The sequence below is a fragment of the Urocitellus parryii genome, chromosome 15 (assembly GCF_045843805.1).
Source record: "Urocitellus parryii isolate mUroPar1 chromosome 15, mUroPar1.hap1, whole genome shotgun sequence".
In the NCBI taxonomy this organism is placed as follows: Eukaryota; Metazoa; Chordata; class Mammalia; order Rodentia; family Sciuridae; genus Urocitellus; species Urocitellus parryii.
In genome coordinates this window covers 25540777-25562168 of record NC_135545.1, presented here as the reverse complement: position 1 = coordinate 25562168, position 21392 = coordinate 25540777, and the positions used below count along the sequence as shown (strand labels likewise).

General features: G+C 43.0%; 1 protein-coding gene across 1 annotated transcript in view; it reads left to right on the top strand.

The window, feature by feature from the left end:
- Abcc11 (ATP binding cassette subfamily C member 11) overlaps positions 1-21392 on the top strand; it is a 64606-nt gene continuing 43214 nt past the window's right edge. Inside the window, exons 1-11 of the mRNA XM_026406874.2 lie at positions 1-60; positions 1022-1162; positions 2241-2377; positions 4539-4697; positions 9455-9602; positions 11048-11281; positions 15015-15188; positions 16513-16660; positions 16801-16949; positions 18239-18346; positions 20624-20884. Coding sequence (XP_026262659.2) covers positions 1064-1162; positions 2241-2377; positions 4539-4697; positions 9455-9602; positions 11048-11281; positions 15015-15188; positions 16513-16660; positions 16801-16949; positions 18239-18346; positions 20624-20884 — 1617 coding nt within the window. The 5' untranslated portion in view covers positions 1-60; positions 1022-1063. The remainder of the gene's footprint in view (positions 61-1021; positions 1163-2240; positions 2378-4538; positions 4698-9454; positions 9603-11047; positions 11282-15014; positions 15189-16512; positions 16661-16800; positions 16950-18238; positions 18347-20623; positions 20885-21392) is intronic.

Here is a 21392-nt window from a genome sequence, read left to right as displayed (position 1 = left end):
ATCTCATAATTCCATAGCTGGGAAATCTATCTTGTGTGGTCTATAGAAGAATTCTAGAAGGTGAGTCTACCAAATTTGTTTCTGATTTGTAAGAGGCAGTGGGATAGAGGAGTTGGGTAAAGGAATTTAAAGAATCTTCTTCCAAAACAATGGGTGAGTTGTAATCTATTTAGTTGAAGCACAATTCAATATTTAAATGTCAAGAGCTGCATCTGAACACCAGGCCAACCATAGCATTTGTGGGGGCCCAGTGCAAAATGAAGAAATGGGACTCCCTTTTCAAATTTATTAAGAATTTCAAGATGGCAATTTCAGAGTATTAAGCCAACTTTGAGGCCTTTCTAACTTAGGGGTCCTGTATTGTACAGGTTGTACTCTAATGACTCTGGCCCCGATGTATACCTTTTTGTCTTTCTATGTCTTAGGAAATATTCCTAATTATCACTCCTTCCATTGGGTCAACCAGAGATTGAGTCCCATACTCAGAAAAGCAAAAATTAAATACATAGTCGTTGTTTATTTAATGCTTTGACAAAATGATGTTTCTTTCATTTGTTTCTCCTTCTGTTCATCATTTATTTATGGAGCACTTGCTATCCCCCCAGCATGAGTGAAGCCCTAGGGATTCAGTAATGAGCAAAGTAGATGTGCCCCTGTCCTGGTGAGGTTCACTGTGGATTGTGAGAAATTCTGAACAAATTATGATTCAAACAAATGTCCAAGAAGAGACTGTGAAAAGGCAAGAAACATGGTGTCATGAGCAGGCCTTTGATTGATCAGAGGTGATTGATCTGGCCCAAGGGTACAGGATTGGGAGCAAGGTGGAGAAAGTGGTTAGAGTTTCCCTAAGTGATCGGCAACTGAGGTCCGAGTAGATGTCAAGAGAGAAGGACCAAGCGCATCCCTGGCAAGCACAATGACAATGACTATTGCAAGGTCCAAATGTCCTCAATAGGATCATGCCCCTCCCTGTGACCGCTCAAAGCTATATCTAAGCTGCTCCTACCAATTGCCTTTTCAGATTCTGATTCTGGGAAACAAAGAATTGGGAGAACAACTGAAAATGACCAGGAGGAGGACATACTGGGTTCCCAACTCTTCTGGTGGCCCTGTGAATCTTGGCTTTGACATAAGTGACGATGTGGTTTCAGGACTTGGCTATGTAAGTAGATTATCCTGATATCAAAATACTAGGAAAGTGAGTTGACAGCCTATGCTCAAGGATCATAAATTAGGTCAGAAAATTTTGTGCCTTATTTATTTGCCTTTGAGTTTTTCAAAGGACCTTAGGCTTCCACAATAGATAAATCATTATCCTTGGTCATTCCATACCTTCATGGTTCATGTGTACTTCTAGCTGTCTATCTATATACCTACCTCCCCAGCTACCTATATGACCCCTGTATGTATCTGTCAATCATCTACTACCTATTTTTTTATGTATTTACTTACAATTAATAGAGTAAGCAGCTGTAAAACCATTTCGAACCTTGACAATCATGTGCATCTATGGGTTTTCCCCTGTATCTCATTTTCCAACTTTCCCTAACTGACATAACTACTATCCTGGATCTTTTTTTCAATCAATAGCTTGGTTCATTTTTATTTATTTTTTGGTACTAGATTGAACCCAGGGCACTCTACCACTGAGCTACATCCCCAGTCCTTTTTATTTTATTTTTCATTTTGAGACAGATTTTTGCTAAGTGGTTTGGGGTCCCACTAAGTTGCTGAAGCTGGCCTTCTCCCTCAGCCTGCAGTGTTGCTGGGGTTACAGGCAAGTGCCACTGTACCCAGCTCCTCCTGTATACTTTCAATCATCTCTAGATTATATATACTTCTCTGGGTTACTATACAATGTGAGTGCTATACAAATGGTTGTTACCATTCTATTGTCTAGAGAATAATAACGTGAAATAGGTCTGTACATATTCAGTACAGATATAGTTTTTTCATTCTGTGGGTAACTATCATACCCTTTATTCCTGTCCATATTCTTTGTTGACAGATAAAAATCCAAGAAAGTGGAGTGGCCTGCCCAGAGAAGGTGGAGCAGGGGCAGGGCTGGCATCTGGTGGTCCTGTCTCTCAGCCCAGGGCTCTTTCCCTGCCTGGATGCCTTTCTTTAGGGAGCTAGATGCAGAAAGATCCACCGCTCCGCAGGCAGCTGATTTAACCCTCCCTTAGGACAGCATTCATGAGATCTGAAACTGATGCCCTTTTATTTTTTTCTTTCCTAAGAAAACTGACACTCTCCAAGATGGCCCTGGGAGCCAGCAGGAAAGGAAGCCTGAGGCCCGAGGGGCGGTGGATGTCCTCCCTTGGGAGCAGTACCAGGCTGCCTGGAGAACCACGATTGCCTTCCGACCCCAGCCAACGTGAGTCCTGGGAGGGAGGGAAGGGCAGAAGCCACCAGGGTGATGGTCCTCAACCCTTACTTCCTACCCCAGGTTACAGAACCCTGTCCCTACACCATCATGTCACTCAACCCATACTTGCAGAGCAGCCTGAGGCGCACCAGGAAAGCACAGGCTTCCCACATGTTCAATCATTAGACAAGGATCTCTGAGCACCCACCCGTGCCAGGCATCATGCTAGACCACAGGGGAGCAGTGAAGTGGGAGCAAGACGGACGTGACCTTTGCCACCACATGGGGGAGAAAGACAGTGAGCAAGTTGACTCCTAAGTAGATGTGTGACTCCAAGCTGATCGAGGAAGCTGCCACGGAGACGTATGACAGATGACAGCTTGAGAGGTTGAGTGACTTAAGCTGGGGCCTGGAGGGTGAACAAGAATTTACTAGACCAGAGTAAGGGAAGAATAATATGGGCAGGGGGCGCAACCTATGTACAGGCCTTGTCTTAAGGTGAAAGGAATACAGAAGGATGTGCCCTGGAACTGAGAAGGAGGCCAGTGTAGTTAGAGTGCGGGACGATGGACATGGCATGAGATGAGGCTGCACAGGCAGGTAGATGCCAGAGGACCATGTGGGGCTCCGCAGGCCACCTTAGGATTCTGGTCTTCATTGTAAGGGTAGAGGGGGGCTGTGGGAAGGGCTCAAAGCCCTATGATATTAACCTTAAATCTAAGACTCCAAGAAATTCAATTTATCCTTCTCCCTTAAATCACCATCTCCAGCTTGCTCTCTGTCTTGATATAGTCTTGCTTTCAGAATCACACTACAGAATCACACTCCTCACAGCATGTACATATCCATTTATTCATCATTTTTTGATAGGACCTTAAAACTCTTCTAGTCTGATTCTCTAGCATTTTATTACCAAGAGTCCCTTTTGTATTTATGATTCTCTCTCCAACACATTTTCTAAGAGTTTATCTATCAACAAACTGCATTTTCTGGGCTGGGGATGTGGTTTTGTATAGCATGCACGAGGCCCTGGGTTCAATCCCCAATGCAGGGAGGCACTTGAAAACAAACTACATTTGTTTCCCCATTTTTTAAACAATCCAAGCTTCTAATCAGCACCAGCCACATTATTACCACACTGAGTTGATAATCTCCGCCAAGAGCAAAGTTCAGGCTCTCAATTCTTCCAAGTGTTCTGGAGTTCACCTCTTAGATAAACATTGTTTCTGTTGGGCCTTTGGAATACTGGCACTAGCTCACAGATTCTTGCCCTGCCTTGGGCAGTCACAGATGGCCCCACATACCTGATGATACCACTACTTCTTCCCTCCTGCCTTTCTCTAACATCTTGGGCAAAGGTGAGATTAACCTTGTCCAGAATGCACAGCCCTGGTGGGCTGGCTGTGAGGGTATAACGGGCCAGAGAGTGGAGAAAAGAGGCCACAGTGCTCCCCACCCCCAAATTTCATGAGTTTATCATTTTCATCTTCTTATCTTTATCCCCAAATATTTTTTTGAATCAACTTTTCTTCATGTTGAAACACATAACATTAGAAGCAATTTTGAAAATAAAAGAAAAAATTACACACAGTCCCAACATTCTTAATCCAATAATTTTTGTCTATATTTGAGTCATTCTCAGAGACAAGAATTGTTTGTTTTTTATTCTACTTTATTATTTTTGTAAAAGATCTGTACAAAATCTGAACAATGAGAATCTTTTCCCTTTGCCAATTCCAATCCCTTTTCCAAAAAGATTTGATACAACTGTACATATTGTTTGGTGTGTTTTCCCTCTTTTCTTCTTCTTTTTTATATAATTTTTTAAAAGTACTGAATTTTTTCATCACCAAGTGGCCTTTTTTTTTCTTACTTAAGATACTTGGAAGTTTTTCCATGTCATATATATAAATATATAAACTCTTTTTTTTAAAAAAAAAATTCTCTACTATGTTCCACGTATGGGGATAGCCTAGTTTCTCCCTTTCTTCTTAAATAATTGCTCTATTAATGGGAATTTTTTTCTGGTTTTTAACTTACAAATAATAGTCATGAAAAAATATTGTGTGTGCATCTGGAAGACCACATTGTAGTTTTTACATAGTTATAATTCATGCTTTCAAAATCTTGTGTTTAATTTCATTTTTCTCCTCTATAACCTCCCCGTTAGGTTTCCTGCCCCTCACCCGATGGATGATGCGGGCCTGTTCTCCTACCTCACACTGTCATGGCTCACCCCACTCATGATCAAGGGTTTACAGAATCGCTTAGACGAGAACTCCATCCCTCTGCTGTCCGTCCACGATGCCTCAGCCCAAAATGTCAAAAGGTAACGCATCACTTTATGGGTAAACCCATCTTTTGGTGGGATAGTGAGTGATCTGAGGTGCATAAAGGTGGTAGGTAGCTCCATCCTCAGACAATTTGGTTCTTCCTTTATAGCAAGAGGCCTCATGCTGGGTGGACGGATCTTAATCCAGGTCTCGGGAATCTCCTGAAATGATTTGCATACTTTGGAGATTTTTTTTCTGGAGCAAAAATCTACATCTTTTATGAGATTTGTGAAAAGGCTCATGATCCTAAGAAAAATAGAAATTGCCATTTCTAGACTCAGCTTCTTTCTCCTTTTTCATTTTTTTAATACCTTTTATTTAGAGAGAAGGACTTGCTAAGTTGCTCAGGGCTAAATTTCTGAGGTGGGCCTTGAACTTGCAATCCCCCTGCCTCAGCTTTCCAAGTCACTGGGATTACAGGTGTACACCTCTGCACCTGGCCCTGGTCCTTTTTGATGGTTTCTTCTGGATCAGATCAGGTATTGAACAGTGGAACTTAAATTTGGGGTAAGTGGCCCAATCTCCTGATCCTCACTAGTTAGCCAAACACTAACTAGTCATGTGATCATACTTCCTATATTACCCATAAGGTAATATGAAGCTCAAATGGAGAAAAAATGAGTAATTGATTTAAAATGTCCTGTACTCATGTTCCTACCTCTAGTTCCTTTATGAGACATACCAGGTAGACAATGGAAGCTTCCATTTGTGTTCCAGGAAATTGTAGCTTCAGAGGGGCTTCCCTGAAGTATTGAATTTTTTCATCAACAAGTGGCCTTTATTTTTTCAGGGGTCAGGAGAGTTTGTAAAATGTTGTATATTCCAGCCTGGTTTCAGGGTTAACAAAGCGAATAGTATATCTGAGGCAACTAGAAAACCTATAATATAGTAACTGGCTCAATTTTGGCCCATGACTTCTCAGACTTAGTAAAAACAAGCAAACAAAAAGATGCCCGGGAATACTTCTTGGATAATGCTAGATATTGGTCACCATCTCACCTTTTACCATGATGTTAGACAAGTGGCCCTTTCTGGTCCCTGTGTTTTTATGAATAAAATAGTGGGCTATAAAATTATCTCTTGTACCTCCTTAGGACTATCTAAAAATTCAGAAGAGGTGGTGAACTCAGTTTAAAGTGTCTAGGAGCTAGGTGTGTAGCTCAGTGGTAGAGTACTTGCCTAGCATATGTGAGGCCCTGGTTTTGACCCCCAGTAACAGAAAGTAATAATAGTAATTAAGAACAATAATAGGGCTGGGGTTGTGGCTCAGTGGTAGAACATTGGCCTAGCATGTGTGAGGCACTGGGTTCAATCTCCAGCACCACATATAAATAAATAAATGTGTGTGCCCATCTACAACTAAAATAAATAAATAAAAATAATAATAAAGTATCTAGGAAAATGCCTAATACATAATAGGCATCCACTTACATTGTAGTTTGCTTCTTCCATGACAATTGTGAATACAAGATCTGAGTACTTCTATCCACTTTTACTCCACAAATTCTGCGTTTCTTATTCCTTTACTCTCTATGTCTGTCCACCAATACTTTTGCAGTTACTCCATTTTGGGATGTTTATTTGAAAAAAAAATTATCTGTGCATTTATACCTTTAAGGATGTAAGGGTTTTCTTTCTGTATATTCACTATTTCACAGGCAGAGTTCTGGGTCCATCTTCCCTAATGCTTTAGAACAACTGTTTGGGCTTTTAGGAAGATTTTCTGACAAACTATCAACCATCATGATCACCTCCACCATCAGCAGCAACAGCAGTAGTAGTAGTAGTATTACCATTTTCATCACCACAATAACTCTTGATACGCTTTATTGTTCTCTAATTACAGAGCCGATCCCCATCAATTATGTTGTTTGACCTCACAATAATTATGAAATAAATATGATAAATACTACTTTCCCCGTTTTACAGATGAAGAAGATGAGAGTTAAGTGAAATGATGTTTCTAGAGTCATATATCTAATGAATGGAGGAGATAAAATTTGAGACTGACTCCACAATTAACTGAGACCCTGTCTCAAGATAAAAAGAGGATATAGCTCAGTGGTAGAGTACCCTGGGTTCAATCCAGTCCCAAAATAACAGTATCAAAATAACAGTTTTAGGACAGTGGTGGTGCTGGTGGTCTTGATTAGGAATTAAGATCTGCCATAGACACTGCTGTCTTTTATTCTCCAATACAATTTTTATTTGATATGATGTCAGTTGCTTTCTATTCTTCTCCTCTAATTAACTCCTTGGTGCTTTATATTGTACTACACACTACAGTGTGACTTTTGGTAAGATACTCATTCTTTGGATAGGTGGAAGGTTTTATCCCTCATCACCTCCATTTTAATTATTACTATTATTATTTGGTATTTATCAATGAAGTGTGTCTTAATGAAGTATGTCTTAAAAATTGCAATATATTTTCTATAATTACATTGTCTAGTACTCAAAAGGTTGTTTGTACATCAGTGAAAGTGTGAGATTTCCAGGTATGCTTGATAGGAAATTAATGTTAATCTTGTTTTGATTGCTTTTAACTGACAACTTATTAAAATAGGTATAAACATTAAAAAAAAAAAAAAAATTTGAGACTGAGTCTTTTGACATGGAGTCTGGTGATCATTGCCAGAAACTGGAAGAGTTGCTAGGAGAGCTGTGGGCAGGTTATGAAAAACTTGGATGTATTTAGTCAAAGTAGAACCAACTCTGGAGCTCATCATCTCTGTGGATTGTGTACATGTAGGGGTGGGAATAAGGAGAAGAGGCTCTGTGATTCAGCCCTAGCAATCTCATCTGTAAGCAAAAACCCTCTAGTACGTACAAGTGTCAACGGGAACATTTTTTGCTTTGCTGAGCTAGAGCCCAGCTCATCTGACTCATCCATTGGTGGATATAGGATAGGGTTGATCATAACTCAGGAGGGAAAGCTGGAATTTTGACTGCAGGTAAAGAAAAGCAGGGCAGAAGGATCCTCAAGGTGTTTGTTCCTGTTGGGTTTTAGGCTAGGCATATGCGCCCATGGCTAGAGGAGGGGGGTAGAGAGGGCTAGAACTGTTTGCCTTGAGACTTGGTGAGAGTCTGGACAGGGCTAAGAACCAGCTGTTGAACTCTGGTAACAAAGAGTGACCCTGAAAGGGAGGCCATTCTGTCCACCAGGTTGTACATACAAGATCTGATCACTTCTATCCACTTTTACTCCACAAATTCTGCCTATCTTATTTCTTTACTCTCTGTGTCCACCATCCCTTCTTGCAGTTCCTAAGTTCTGCCCACACCTTTGTAAATAGTCACTTTATTAACTTCTAAAATACCCAGAGCTGAAGCTTCAGGGAACACAGGAAGTCCTTTGGCATCGTCCTTGATGTTCTCATCTTATATGGTGGTAGCTGAGCTTCTCAGGCAGTGGAGTCAGACACATGGGAGTGGGAGCCAGCATGTTAAAAGGTCAGGTGCCACATGGCAAAGCAGCCAACAGACTGGATTGTAAATATACGTGAAGCATCCTAGAGCCAGATGAAGCCTTCTGGAAGCCCTCAGTGCCACAGCAACTATGCCCCTGCCTCAAATATAATCCAAAACAACAACAACAAAAAAAAACTATGAGAAAGGCAACATGTTTAATTTTTTTCATAAGTTCTTTGGTGCATTTTTGAAATGTATATCCAATTTTTCTCCAAAGAAAAATGTTTTGGGGGCTAAGCACAGCCACACCCACCTGTAATCCCAGCAACTCAGGAGGCTGAGGCAGGAGGATCACAAGTTCAAGTCCAGCCTCAGAAAAATACAAGGTCCTAAGCAACTTAGCAAAACAAAAAATAAAAAGGACTGAAGATGTGGATGAATGGTTAAACCTCAAAAAGGTGTTTTTTTTTCCTATTTTTGTTGGTGTAACACAAACATCTAAGGCATTGTTATCCAGGAATATTAAAATAAGGACACACTTCATTTGGCTGATCCAATGCTGGGACACCCTTTGGGGGACTTTTTAAAAAGAGGCCAATCAGATTTGTTCTTTAAATGCAAGGTGTGAACCCTGTTTGGATCTTGACTCAGACACACTAGCTATAAAAATGTATTTTTGAAATAATTAGGGAAATTTGAAAATAGACAAGGGATTAAATAACATTAAGGAATTATTGTTATTATGTTTATGGTGATTTTTTTAAAAAGTCTTATCTGGAAGAGATACATATTGAAGTATTTCTCCATGAAGAGATATGATGTTTGAGATTTGCTTTAAATACTCAAGAAAAATTAGAGGGGAAGAAAGATGAAGCAAAAATATCAAAGTGTCGATAATCCTAATGATGAAGGATGAGTACTTGGCAGATTCCCTATTTTGCTCTCTCTGTTTTTGTTATGTTTGAAAAGTTCACCAGGCTCAGTGGTCCAGATCTGTAATCCCAGCCACTCTGGAGGCTGAGGCAGGAAGATCCCAAATTCAATTAAGCCTCAGCAGCTTAGCGAGGCCCTAAGTGAATTATAGAGACCCTGTCTCAAAATAAAAAGGACTGGGGATGTAGCTCAGTAATAAAGCATCCTTGGGTTCAATCCCTAGTACCCCAAACAACAACAACCACTGAGAGAAGGAGGTGTGTGTGTGTGTGTGTGTGTGTGTGTGTGTGTGTGTAGAGAGAGAGAGAGAAAAAAAAATTTGCAGTAAAGCTATTAGCTTGCAAGATCCAGAATAATTGAGTGACACATGCAAAGAGATTTCACTTGTCTCAATTTCCCTCTTTTCAAGGTTTCATTGCCTTTGGGATGAAGAGGTCTCCAGGCGTGGGATTGAAAAAGCCTCTATGCTTCGAGTGATACTGCGGTTTCAAAGAACAAGGATTATTTTTGGTGTTCTTCTGGGCTGCTGCTTCTGTGTGACGAGTATATTAGGTCCAGTAAGTGCAGACTTGGTGAGGTTTTGGGACAAGGCTTTAGTGATTAAAAATGGAACAAGGGACATGTTCAAGTCCATGCCAGGAGTTGGGGATGTTTTTGTCTGTTAGCTGCATCCAGAAAATGAAGACCTTTGGAGGGCAGGAGAGCACGGTGGTTATCTGTGCAAACTCTGTAGCCATTGCTTAGGTTCAAACTTTGTCTCTGAATTTCTGGGTGATTCTGGACAGTTTAATTACCCTTTCAGACTCTGGTTTTCCTCATAGAACCCCCATAATACCCGCTCGTGTGAATGCAAAGCACAATGTCACTGGCCTCATAGTGTGACATTAAATGAGATAAAGGTGTAATGCACTTAGAACGAGGTCTGGTTCAGTATGGTTTTGCTGCTTTGAGAAATGCCTGAACAGCTCTGGGAACATAGGGAGTGGGAACTAATGGTGTCTTCGGGGTTCTGTGGTTGGGATGAATGGGCTCTATTCCCGGTCCTCTAGTTCCTCAGTCCAAGATGCTCCTTTCAGAGAAAGGGTCTGACTGGTTGGCTAGGGTCACATGCACAGGGGTTGGCCAGAGGGTGGAGCACTTTGATGGACAGTCTAGTCCAGACTGCAAGCAATGGGGTCAATGAGTGTCCCCAGAAGAAAACCGAGACACTTCTACTGGTGGTCAGGAAGAAACAGCTGATGACACCAATGAGACCGCTGACCTGTGGCTAGTTCGCAGGCCAGGTGTTTTCCATTTGTTCCTCTAGACCCACTTGCCACCATTTTCTACCTTACCCTGTGCTCTGGGTGTGGGATCTATATGGGTCATCAAAGGGGCACCCCTTTTCTCTGGCATTGGGTTGGGCTTGATCAATAACTCATAGGAGGCTAGAAGGGAGAAGAGAGGGTGGGCCACCTCTCCTCATGACCCGAGGTCCTGTCAGGTGCCCTCTTTTCATGTTCCTCTCTGCTGGGCCCATTAACTGCACCCTGCCCTCGCCCTTTACCTCTAGAGAAGAAGCAGTTTCCTGCTGTCTCTAGCCCAGTAGTAGTCCACCATTCTTTCTCGGAGTTCCTAAATTCTGCCCATGCCTTTGTAAATAGTCACTTTATTAACTTCTAAAATACCCTGTGTGTGTGTGTGTGTGTATGTGTGTATGTGTGCACATGTGTGTGTGTGCACATGTGTATATGTGTGTGCATGTCCCCTGTTTCCTTTCTGGACCAGCTCCAAGGTGGCAGAGCTGGGGGATTCAGATCTGGGTCAGTAGAATTCTCAAAGTCTTCTCCAACTGAACTTTGCCCTTCTTGAGGGTAGGATTATGCCTGAGTCCATTTTGATCCTTCAGCAAATCCCCGACCTCAACCTTGACCTCCCCATCCTTCTTTCAGGAAGTAAGTATGAAACAGGTGCCTGAAAGGATCGGGAGGTCCAAATGATCCCAACTCCTATTTCCTTTTAGTTGCTGGTTATACCAAAGATCCTAGAATATTCTCAAGACCGATCAGGGAATATTGTCCATGGAGTGGGCCTCTGCTTTGCCCTTTTTCTCACGGAGTCTTTGAAGTCTCTGAGTCTGTGCTCAGTTTGGATCGTCAACCAGCATACAGGCATCAGGATTCGAACAGCCATTTCCTCCTTTGCCTTCCAGAGACTCCTCCAGTTGAAGTCTCTAACACACATCACCTCAGGAGAGGTAAGTGACTGGGGATGCGGACTTCCCTTCCCCTCCTGCAAACGCTGCCTGGGGACAAAGGAGGGAGGAATGGGAGTTAGGGGAGGCAGAAGAGATAAATGAAAATAATTCTTAGGTTCAATATTTAAAACCATTCCCAATTGCCTCTGGGGTCATGAAAATAAGTCAAAGATAATCCAAGCTGCCACTTGCATTCAGAGTATTTGGAAAGGATCTATGTGTTCATTCAACAGATAATAACTGGGGCCTATCTGGGCCAAATTCTGTTCTGGGCACTGGGAATTCAGCGGTGAACTAAAAAGGCACAAATCCCCTGTAGAAGCACTTTGGAAAGTGCATTCCCTAAGCCAACCTGGGAGTGGGGTTTGGGGAGGCCTGATAGCTTAGGGGGTTCCAGGGAAAAGCAATCATAGGCAACCTGAGTTTTAATATTCTTATGTGTGAAAGTGAAATACTTAAACCTGCCTGATTGATTGACTTTTCACTCTTTGCTCTTGTTCTTCTTACAACTTAGCACAAACATCGGTGAGACTAGAAGATACTCCAACATGGATTCCATTGCCACAGGGGACATGGGAAATTTAACTTCAATTTTCCTATTTTTCTATTGCTCACCAATTGAAATTGAGGAGCATAAGTTACTTTTATGTTTAAATCAGCATTTTGATTTTTAGAAAAGGCAGCCCTCCTGTAATAAGGGTTCACTTGATGCTTTGACTGTATCCCTTGTGGCTTTGAAACTTACCTATGTTTTCTTTTTCCCAGTCTTCTTTTCCCTAACCCTGTCTTCCTGATCTATTTTCCCCTGATCTTCTCCTTCGTGATCTCTCCTCCCTCATCTCATTTCCTCTGAATTACCTCTTTAAAAGCCCCCTGTTCCTGCCGATGGGCAGAATCACATCCTTTGGGACAGGAGTCCCCTGGGTTTCTCCTTTGCTAGCAAAGCCATAAACCTTCTTTTTCCTTTTTCTCAAGACCTTGTCTTTGTTACTGGTTGGCATCTTTCCTTCCATCAAGGCTGGACCAAACCTCCACTCCCCTCCAATTCCCTCATCTGTCAGACATATCCACCCGCTGGTCTTTAAAAATCCCACTCATCCTTCAAGGCCCAATTTAGATATCCTGTCCTTCTTGATGGTATCTCCAAAGCCTACCCTGGACTCTATCCTCAGTAAACCTTATAGTTCTTTTTGTACAAAGCTGGCTGCCCCCACTAAGATGAGCCCCCTTCAAAGACACAAGCCATTTCAGATTCACCACTTAATCCCTCAAAAGACTCAGCATCTGAATTAGACACAAGATATCCAAAAAACATCTATTAAACCATTTCATCAAGTAGAGGTTTTCTGTAAACTCCACAAGCTGACAAACATGAGGTATTAATTGTAACCATCTCTACTCTTATCACTCTTCACCATTTCATTAGCTCTGTGTCCTTAGGTAAGATGTCCAGCCTCCTTGGCACTGTAGGACAGAACCAATCTCAAAGGCTTGTTGTCTCACAGGAGTAAATCAGTTAGCACATGCGAAGCATGTAGAAAGCAAATAGTGATTTGTGTGTCAATGGCGCATTTATTATTAGTTTCTCTTAGACCTTGAACTTGAAGGCTGTCCTACCTTCCTGCACTTGACTGACAATTAAAGGGTCCAGGCTGCCCTTCTCCCTTTTTTTTTCTATCCTTCTTGATGATATCTCCAAACCCTACCCTGGCCCCATCCTCACTAACCCTTATAGTTCTTGGCAAAGTTATCATAACAAGTGCTAAATTACTCTAAGTCAGACAGTGTTTCGGGGCCTGAACTTGTATTAGCTGAGTCACTCTCTGACACCTCTCTTGTGGTAGATTCTCTTGTTGTTCCCCTTGTCATAGAGGAGGAAAACAAGTCAGGGGCAGGGTGGGTAGCGTGTGCAGGGCCATGTGACTGGTAAGCATCAGAGCCTGGATGTAGTCCAGGATGTAGTGGCCTGGCCTCTGACTCTTGCATGTAACTGCCTCACTAAGGGAGACCAGCACTGAGGCCTGCCACCGTTCCTTTCTGCATGTCTCTGTTCTGAGCACCAGCTGTCTGCAAGGCCCTGTTTCCCCAAACATCTTCACAGAAACGTAAAGCAAATGGCCCATTTGAAAGTGGAAATGAACTGGTTATTCAAGTGAGAATTGTTATTCTGAGAATTGCTTCTATACATTTTATTTTTAGTTTAGAAAACTCAACTGAATACATTCTCCTTGGGAAAAAAAAACAAAAAAAAAATATACAGATAACTGGCAGTATAAGTCAGATTTAGAGTGCTTGCCTCGCCAACATGAGGCAATCCCTACCATCACACACACACACACACACACACACACACAAATTATATAGAGGATGCCCTAGACGTGGTCTCTTCCCTTATGCATAGAGGTTAGCACCATTATCATTTCTCATTTTTTTTGTTATATATTTTTTAGACTTCTCAAAGTCTTCTACACACATGCAAGTTACTCATAGAAAATATGTTGTATTATATGTGTGTCTACATAAATTCTACTACATTTTATGTATTTTTCTGCAATTTGTTTTTACTGATAGAAAACCTCATTAGGTTATAGCTTTTCATGTTAGCACACATACATTTTCCTCGTTCTTTTTCAGTGACGCCTAATGATAATTATAGTACTTTCAGTGTCCCCAAATAAATTGCTTTATGGGCATTATCTCACTCAGTTCTCAAAGGAAATTATGAAGTATGTATTATTATTATTATTATTATTATTATCATCTTATTTTGCTGATGAGGTCCAGAGGCACAAGGAGTGTACAAACTTGTCTATGGTTCCCACAGCTAGTGAATGACAAGTCTGGGATATGAGATCTGGTTGTTTAGGTTCCAGGACCCAATGTTCCTAGTGCTTCTGGGGTGGACTTTTTAACCTCTCCTCACCAAGGACATGTAGGATGTGTCCAGGGTTTGGCTGGGATTAGCAGTGCTTCTTGAACATCCTGTGCATGCTTCTCCAACACGTGTCCATGTTTTCTCAGCAGAGAAATGAAACTGTCAGATCACATGGTCTGTATAATTTTTATCTGGAGGTAAATTGCCTCCAAATAACCAATGTATGCCATCTAATGTGCTTTAATTTTTTTTTTAAAGGCTCGGGTTGGGACCTAGTCCTGTGAACTCAAAGGAGATCAGATGATATTAAAAGGAAATCATTTCTTAAGCCATTCAAATTGGTAACTCTGTAGGACATGAATGAATCGTTTTCTGGATTTGGAATGTCAGTTTTTAATATGACATTAAATTTATATGACATATGACATTAAATTAAAATGACATTTACATGTGGGGGGAGGACAGTGGGCAGAAGAATCTCTAGCAAAAATGAAGGATCAAGAGATGATGATTCAGTTAATACTATTAGTAGTAAAACAATGAATATAATAGACGAGTAGAATAAAAGCAAATATCTGAAATCTAGACATTTTAGTAATAATAATAGTAAAAGATATCTTTAGTTGAGTACAATTTGTGTACAGACACTTTGTATTTCATTGAAATTCCCACAAAAACGTAAGAAGCAGGAATAATTACTTTGGCTTTGCAGATGGGAAGCTGAGGGTCAGAGTGGTAAAGTAGCTTGTCAAGGGTCACATGTCCAGTCAGAAGAGGTCCTTTACCACTCTGACCACCTGCCATCATGTCCTGGTACGAGAGAGGTGACACCTGTGCCATGGGCTTGCTGTCTTACAGGCCATCGGCTTCTTCACCAGTGACATACACTACCTGTTTGAAGGGGTGTACTATGGCCCCATGTTGTTGCTCGCCTGTTCCATGCTGCTATCCTGCAGCATTGCCACCTACCATATCCTCGGACCCTCTGTGCTCATTGCCACAGTTTGCTATCTCCTGGTTTTCCCACTGGAGGTAACATCTTTCTTGTTGGACATCCCCTAGAACTCCCAGGGTTCTGGAATCTAGGATCCCACTCGGGGCGGGGGGTGTTGCCTCTTTGTCATTCCATTGAGGTCAAGATCCAGCTTTGGGTCCTACTGCCAACGGTCCTCTGGCCACCATGCTTGGTTGATAAGTAGGGTGTGAATGTGATGGGTGAGGCCTACCTCGTAGGCTTCCCCAAGGGATTATGGGATTCACAGGCTTTCCCTGATGGATGAACCTCTGTAGAAGGTGCTTATTCCTTCCACCTGGTAAAAAATGTAGATGGCATAGCATCACAGGGGGAAAGGGAACAAATGTGCTGCCAAAATGCTGCTGAAATAAAATCAGACAAAGCGGAAGTGACTCTGAATGACTGAAATGGAATGTTTTCCTCCCACAGCACAGTGACTCTCGTCGGAAGGGATTGCCATTATAGGGGCTTTCGGTTTCTGAAGGCAAAAAAGCTATATTTCTGTTGAGCTAGCCCCAGCCTGGCTTGAAGCCCAGGAAAGAAAGGCACTCAGGCTGCCCTAAGACTTGAGGTATCTGTAGGAAAAACTCTTCACAGGGACCAGCAACTAAGAGCCATAATGGATTCACTCAGTGCAGGATTACACTCAAGTATTCAATCCACATATGAAGTTTACAGTTTACATTTTCCCTTTCTTTTCCTTTTCTTTTTGTACTGGGATTTGATCCAGGGTGCTTAACCACTGAGATACACCCCCAGACCTTTTTTTATTTTGATAGGATCTCCCTAAGTTGCTTAGGGCCTTGCTAAGGTGCTGAGGCTGGCTTTGAACTTGTGACTCTCCTGCCTCAGCCTCCCGAGCTGCCGGGATCACAGCTGTGCCCAGCTGGAGTTTACCTTTGAAAATACAATTGGCCCTCATCTGCAAGTTCTGTATCCTAGGAATCCATGAACCATGGATGGAAAATATTTTTTGGGAAAAAAAACTGCAGCTGTACTGAGCATGTGTAGATTTTTTCTTGTAATGATTTCCTAAACCATACCATATAATGACTATTAACACTCTACTTTGCATGAGGTACTCTAAGGAATCTAAAGGTGATTTAAAGTATCTGGGAGGATGTGCATAGATTATCTGCAAATACAACCTCATTTTACATAAGGGACTTGAGCACCTGTGGGTTTTGGTGTCCTGGTGGGGTGTGCATGTATTAGAACTAGTCCCCCCAAGGATAGTATGAAGGAGCAAGTGTATTCCCAGTTATCCTGCCAGACTAAACTCCCCTGTCCTTGTTAATAGCCACTCTTGTGCATTAACACACTTACTGCACCCTGACTCAGGCATTCCTGACCAGAATGGTCATGAAGACTCAGGATCGCACATCTGAGGTCAGTGACCAGCGCATCTGTGTGACTAGTGAGGTTCTCACTCGCATTAAGCTGGTTAAAATGTACACATGGGAGAGACCATTTGCAGAAACGATTAAAGGTATGTAAAGTTTGTTTTTCTGCCCAGAGACTGGTGATGCCATGGTGCTCCAAGCCCATCACCTCTGAGGAATTCTTTCAAGCTTTGGGGGAGGCACTGGTACTTACTTATGATGCATTTATGTTCTTCTTATCTCCCAGACCTAAGAAGGAAGGAAAGGAAACTATTGGAGAAGAGTGGTCTTATCCAGAGCCTGACTACTGCCACCTTGTTCATCACCCCCACCGTGGCCATCGCAGCCATGTTTCTTGCTCACACATTCTTGGAATTGAAACTCACAGCTGATGAAGTAAGTGTCTTGGTGCTCTGTCCCCCTCCAAATAATGATGTGGAATTTTCACATGTGTCCTTCTCAGCCCACGACCCTCAGAGATGAAAGCTTTGCAAAGGGATACTCTATGTTGATTTTGTTTTTCCAGATGATTCGAGCTTTCTTCCTTCTCAACCCAACTGAAAAAGTGACATCTCTTGCAGAGCAGCAGTGGGTGGGAGGGACCCTCTAGAAGTGCGGAGAGGTACATGGCGCAGTTAAAACCCTGACCATTCTCACAAAATCTGAAGGATGAGAATTCCAAATGGAGGAGTTTCTCTGATGCCCAAATAAGGGCCCTGGAACCTCACTTTGAATGGGAAGATGTAGCTTCTTCAGTCTTTCCCTTTGTGGCCTGACCCTGGCCTCAAGAAGCAGCAGCTGCCTTTCATGATAAGGAATCCAATCCCTCAAAGAGAATAGGGCAGGATGCCGCTTGTGGAGAATGGTATTGCAGTCAGGGAGGCGAAGAGATTGTACCTGAAGCAAGAGGGAGGAGTCTTTGAGAATCTGTTGCCAAGGTGCGTGCTCCAGGCAGCTGTCACCTCTGCTTGACACCAGAGAGCCACCCTGAGAAGTCTGAGTGTGAGGGTGGGTTGGGGCTTTGGAAGAAAAAAATGTTCAGGAGGACTTTAGGGTCCCACAGCACTCATACCAAGTATGAGCAGACCAAGGCACTCAGCACCATTCAAGTTTATCTGTAGATTTAACTTGAAGAAGAAAGGGGTGGAGATGGGCATAGATTAGAAGGTCCTTAAGGTCCTGGGAGGTCATACTCTGAGAGCTAAGAGCCTGAGGTGGTTTGCTGTATCAGAGTGGGGCTTGCATTAGGCATGAAGGATAAGGAGATTTGGGTTGTTAAAGAGGAAATAAGCATCTAAGGTGAAGAAGAAAGAGGACCTTGACTGTGGGGATAGTACCATGCTACATGGACAGTAGATAATATTCTCTCCAATGGATTTTTTCAGGGTTTTCTAAACCTTATTCCTGTACCGACTTTGGTGTCCTATGCCAAAATGAGGACATGGAGCAATCTGCTCAGGGTTACAGAATGACCCAGTGACTAAGCTGCAACAGAAGGAGGTCTTCTAACTATAAGGCTCCAAGACAAGTGTTCCTTCCTCCCCTTTCTCAGTCTCTCCCAAACACCAGCTTGGTAGAAGCTGTTGGGTGGCCCTGTGGCTTGAGACTCAGGGAGGGGAGCCCCAAGAAAGGCAGAAAACGGGGAAGGACTGAGACCCTCACTACCTCCTCCCGCTCTGATCCAGGCCTTCATAGCAGTGGCCACCCTGAATCCCCTGCGCCTGGCAGTGTTCTTCGTGCCCTTTGCAGTCAAAGCCCTCATGAACTCCAAGTCTGCAGTGGCGAGGTTCAAGGTGAGTGGAGAAAAGACTGGCGGCATGGTGCTCTACTGTAGAGATTATTTGCCTTCATCCCCTGCGATGCTCCTCCTGATTGTGTCCCCGGCCAAGGTGGAGGAGAGAGGCATTAGCTATCTCAATGACCTCCTGTGCTCAGGCTGGGGCAACAGATGAATCAGGGCAGGTCCCAGTCCCCAAGGAGATCTTAGGATAGGGAATCCAAGCCAGGTCTCACACAGGTCTGCAGCCCTGATCCAGATTTACACAGGATGGCTTGATAGTTTCACTTAAATAAACAAACAATCCTGAAAACCAAACTTGTATTTGTTGCTGGTCTTTAAAAACCTGGAAAATTTATACTAAAACCCAAATTTCTGAATTCTCTTGAATAATCCGAAGATCTGGCAACACTGGGTCACATTCTCCTATAGCATGAAGCAGCAGGAGCTGAGCTGAGCAGCTAGTTCCCTATTTAAATGGGGCGTTCGGATAAAGTTTGCTTGCAGACTCCACCATGCCCTATTGCATCTCTGATGTCAGGGCTGCATCTTATTTACCATTTGTCCTCTGAGAAGTGGTCCACTATTCATAAAGCTAGTCTTGCTCCAACAAGCATTTGAGTTGGGGAAACCCTAATTTAAACCAATATTTAAAAGACATTTCATAGTCATCCTACTTTTAAATGCATACAATCCCCAGCCTGTATCATCCGTCCATCCATCCATCCATATATATGTCCATCTATCCATTTATCCATTCATTCATTCATTCAATAAATATTTATTGAGCACTTACCACATGTCAGGCACTTGAGAATATTACATTAAACATGACCAATAGTGACTGTTTTTAGGGTGTTCCAATCTGGTATTGGAAACAGATAATTAACAAGTAAACTAATGATGAAAGAGGATTATATCAGATCACAAGAAGAGATATGAGGCTGCCCTGTAGCCATCAATTCAGAAAGCCAGCAAGGGGTGATGGGGGATTAAGACAGACACACAAACATTTAGAGAGAAAAGTGGCATCAGGTAGGAAACTGATCTCTGGTTGGGAGAACACTGACCCAGAGCTGGCTCCACATGTTTATTATATAGGTTTTATCACCAAAAGGTTATTTGTGGGAAGTTTCTGCAAAGCAGGCAGGCTTGAAGGTCCCAGCAGTGATGAGTCATTATACTTATCTTGCTATGCTCAGAATCCTCTGTCTTTAGGAGCTAGTGTCTGAATTTCACTGAAAACTCTGAGCTTTGGTACAGAGTGTGCTCAGGGCAGCGTCGCTATAGCAACTGGACAATGTGAACCCGTACCTTTGCGTGGGGGGATCCCAGCACAAGCACACCACAACCACGAGACAATCAGACACCTTGATCCACATCACCGCTCCCCACATGAGGCCAATACCACTGTGATGTTCTACAGAGAATTTGGGGGAGGCCTGGAGGGAACTGTGGAGAGCCTGGTCAGGGAAGGGCCCTCTCCCAAGGTGATTTTGAGCTGAGTCATGATGACTAGGCAGAGGGAAGAGCAAGTCCTGTGGCTGGATGAACTTGGCTTGTCTGTGTAACACAAAGACAGTCTGTACTTGTCAACAGCCCCAAGAGCTCCTCAGAAGCTCCATCGGGTCCCTCCCGTCCCCTCTTCCTTATAGAGATGGTCCCTCCGTCCTCTCCTTCTTATTTGTTTTCACCCAGGGGGTGGGCAGACATGAAGAACCCATAATCTGGGCTTAGAGGGTGAGTCAGGGCATCCCAAATGTCAATCACCATCCTTCTAGACCTCTGTCTGGGCTGATCTCCAGGTAGAGATAGACAAATATCACTTGGCGTCAGTGAGATCATCATCCCGGCCACCTTTTTTTAAATGCCAGAAATTATGTAGTTCAACCTGAGCATTTTACAGACAGGGAGATGGAGACACAGAGAAGTCATTTTTATTTTTAATTGTTACACAAAATGTTTAATTAGAAAATTGTACACGAATCCCACAAGACCATGGCTAGCAACCCTTGGGAGAGGTTAGGCCTTCATCAACGGATAGCCAAAGTAGTATGGAAGGAAGGCCCAGTGGTCTAAAACTGTCACCAACAGAGACTGACCTTCTCCCAGTTGGTGGTGATACTTTTAACTTTCAGTGCTTATTAGAAGTTCACTAAACCATATCAACTGGCAGGTCAGCAAAACTTTCCTACTGCACAGAAGAACTGAACTCCTCCCTCCCTCCCTCCCTCCTCCCTCCCTCCCTCCCTCCCTCCCTCCTCCCTCCCTCCCTCTCTCTTTGTCTTTACAGAAGTTTTTCCTCCAAGAGAGCCCTGGTTCATATGTCCAGGCATTGGAAGACCCCAGCAAAGCCCTGGTTTTGGAGGAGGCCACTTTGTCTTGGCGACAGACTTGCCCTGGGATTGTCAATGGGGCTTTGGAGCTGGAGAGGAACAGACACGTTGCTGAGGGGGTGACCAGGGCTCAGCCAAGTTTACATGCCCTCAGGCCAGAGGATAAAGAAGGGAGCTTTGGCCCAGAGTTGCACAAGATAAACCTGGTGGTGCCAAAGGTAGCCTTGACCAGGTCACGCAGACAGGCCTGTTGCCAGACTGGCAGGGCCCCAGGCTGGGAGCTGGGCCAGCACTCAACTAGTTCCTTGACTAAAACCTGCCTTCTCCAAGATCTCCCTTTAAAATTCAAATTTTGCTTGAGGTATAACTCAGTGGTGTATGAGCTAGGGCTCAGTCCCCAGCACAAGCCATCCATAGCACCCCCCACAACTCAAAATACAATTTCTTTTATGAAAGGCCAATCCAGGACATCTTTCATACTTCAGTATAAATTAATCAATCTTCTACATTTGAGGGGAGAATAAGCAAGATCCATAATAATATGGAAATACTTTGTGCTTGTCCTTGGCTGGGGACCAGGGGGCGGGGAGGACACAGAAAAGAAAAAAGGGAAGGAGAATAAACTAACATTTATAAAATTCTTAGTATAAGCCAAGAACTATCCTACATGGTTTAATCTGGTTATTCTGTGAACTCACCTTGTCTGGCTCCTTCTCTGCCTACTGT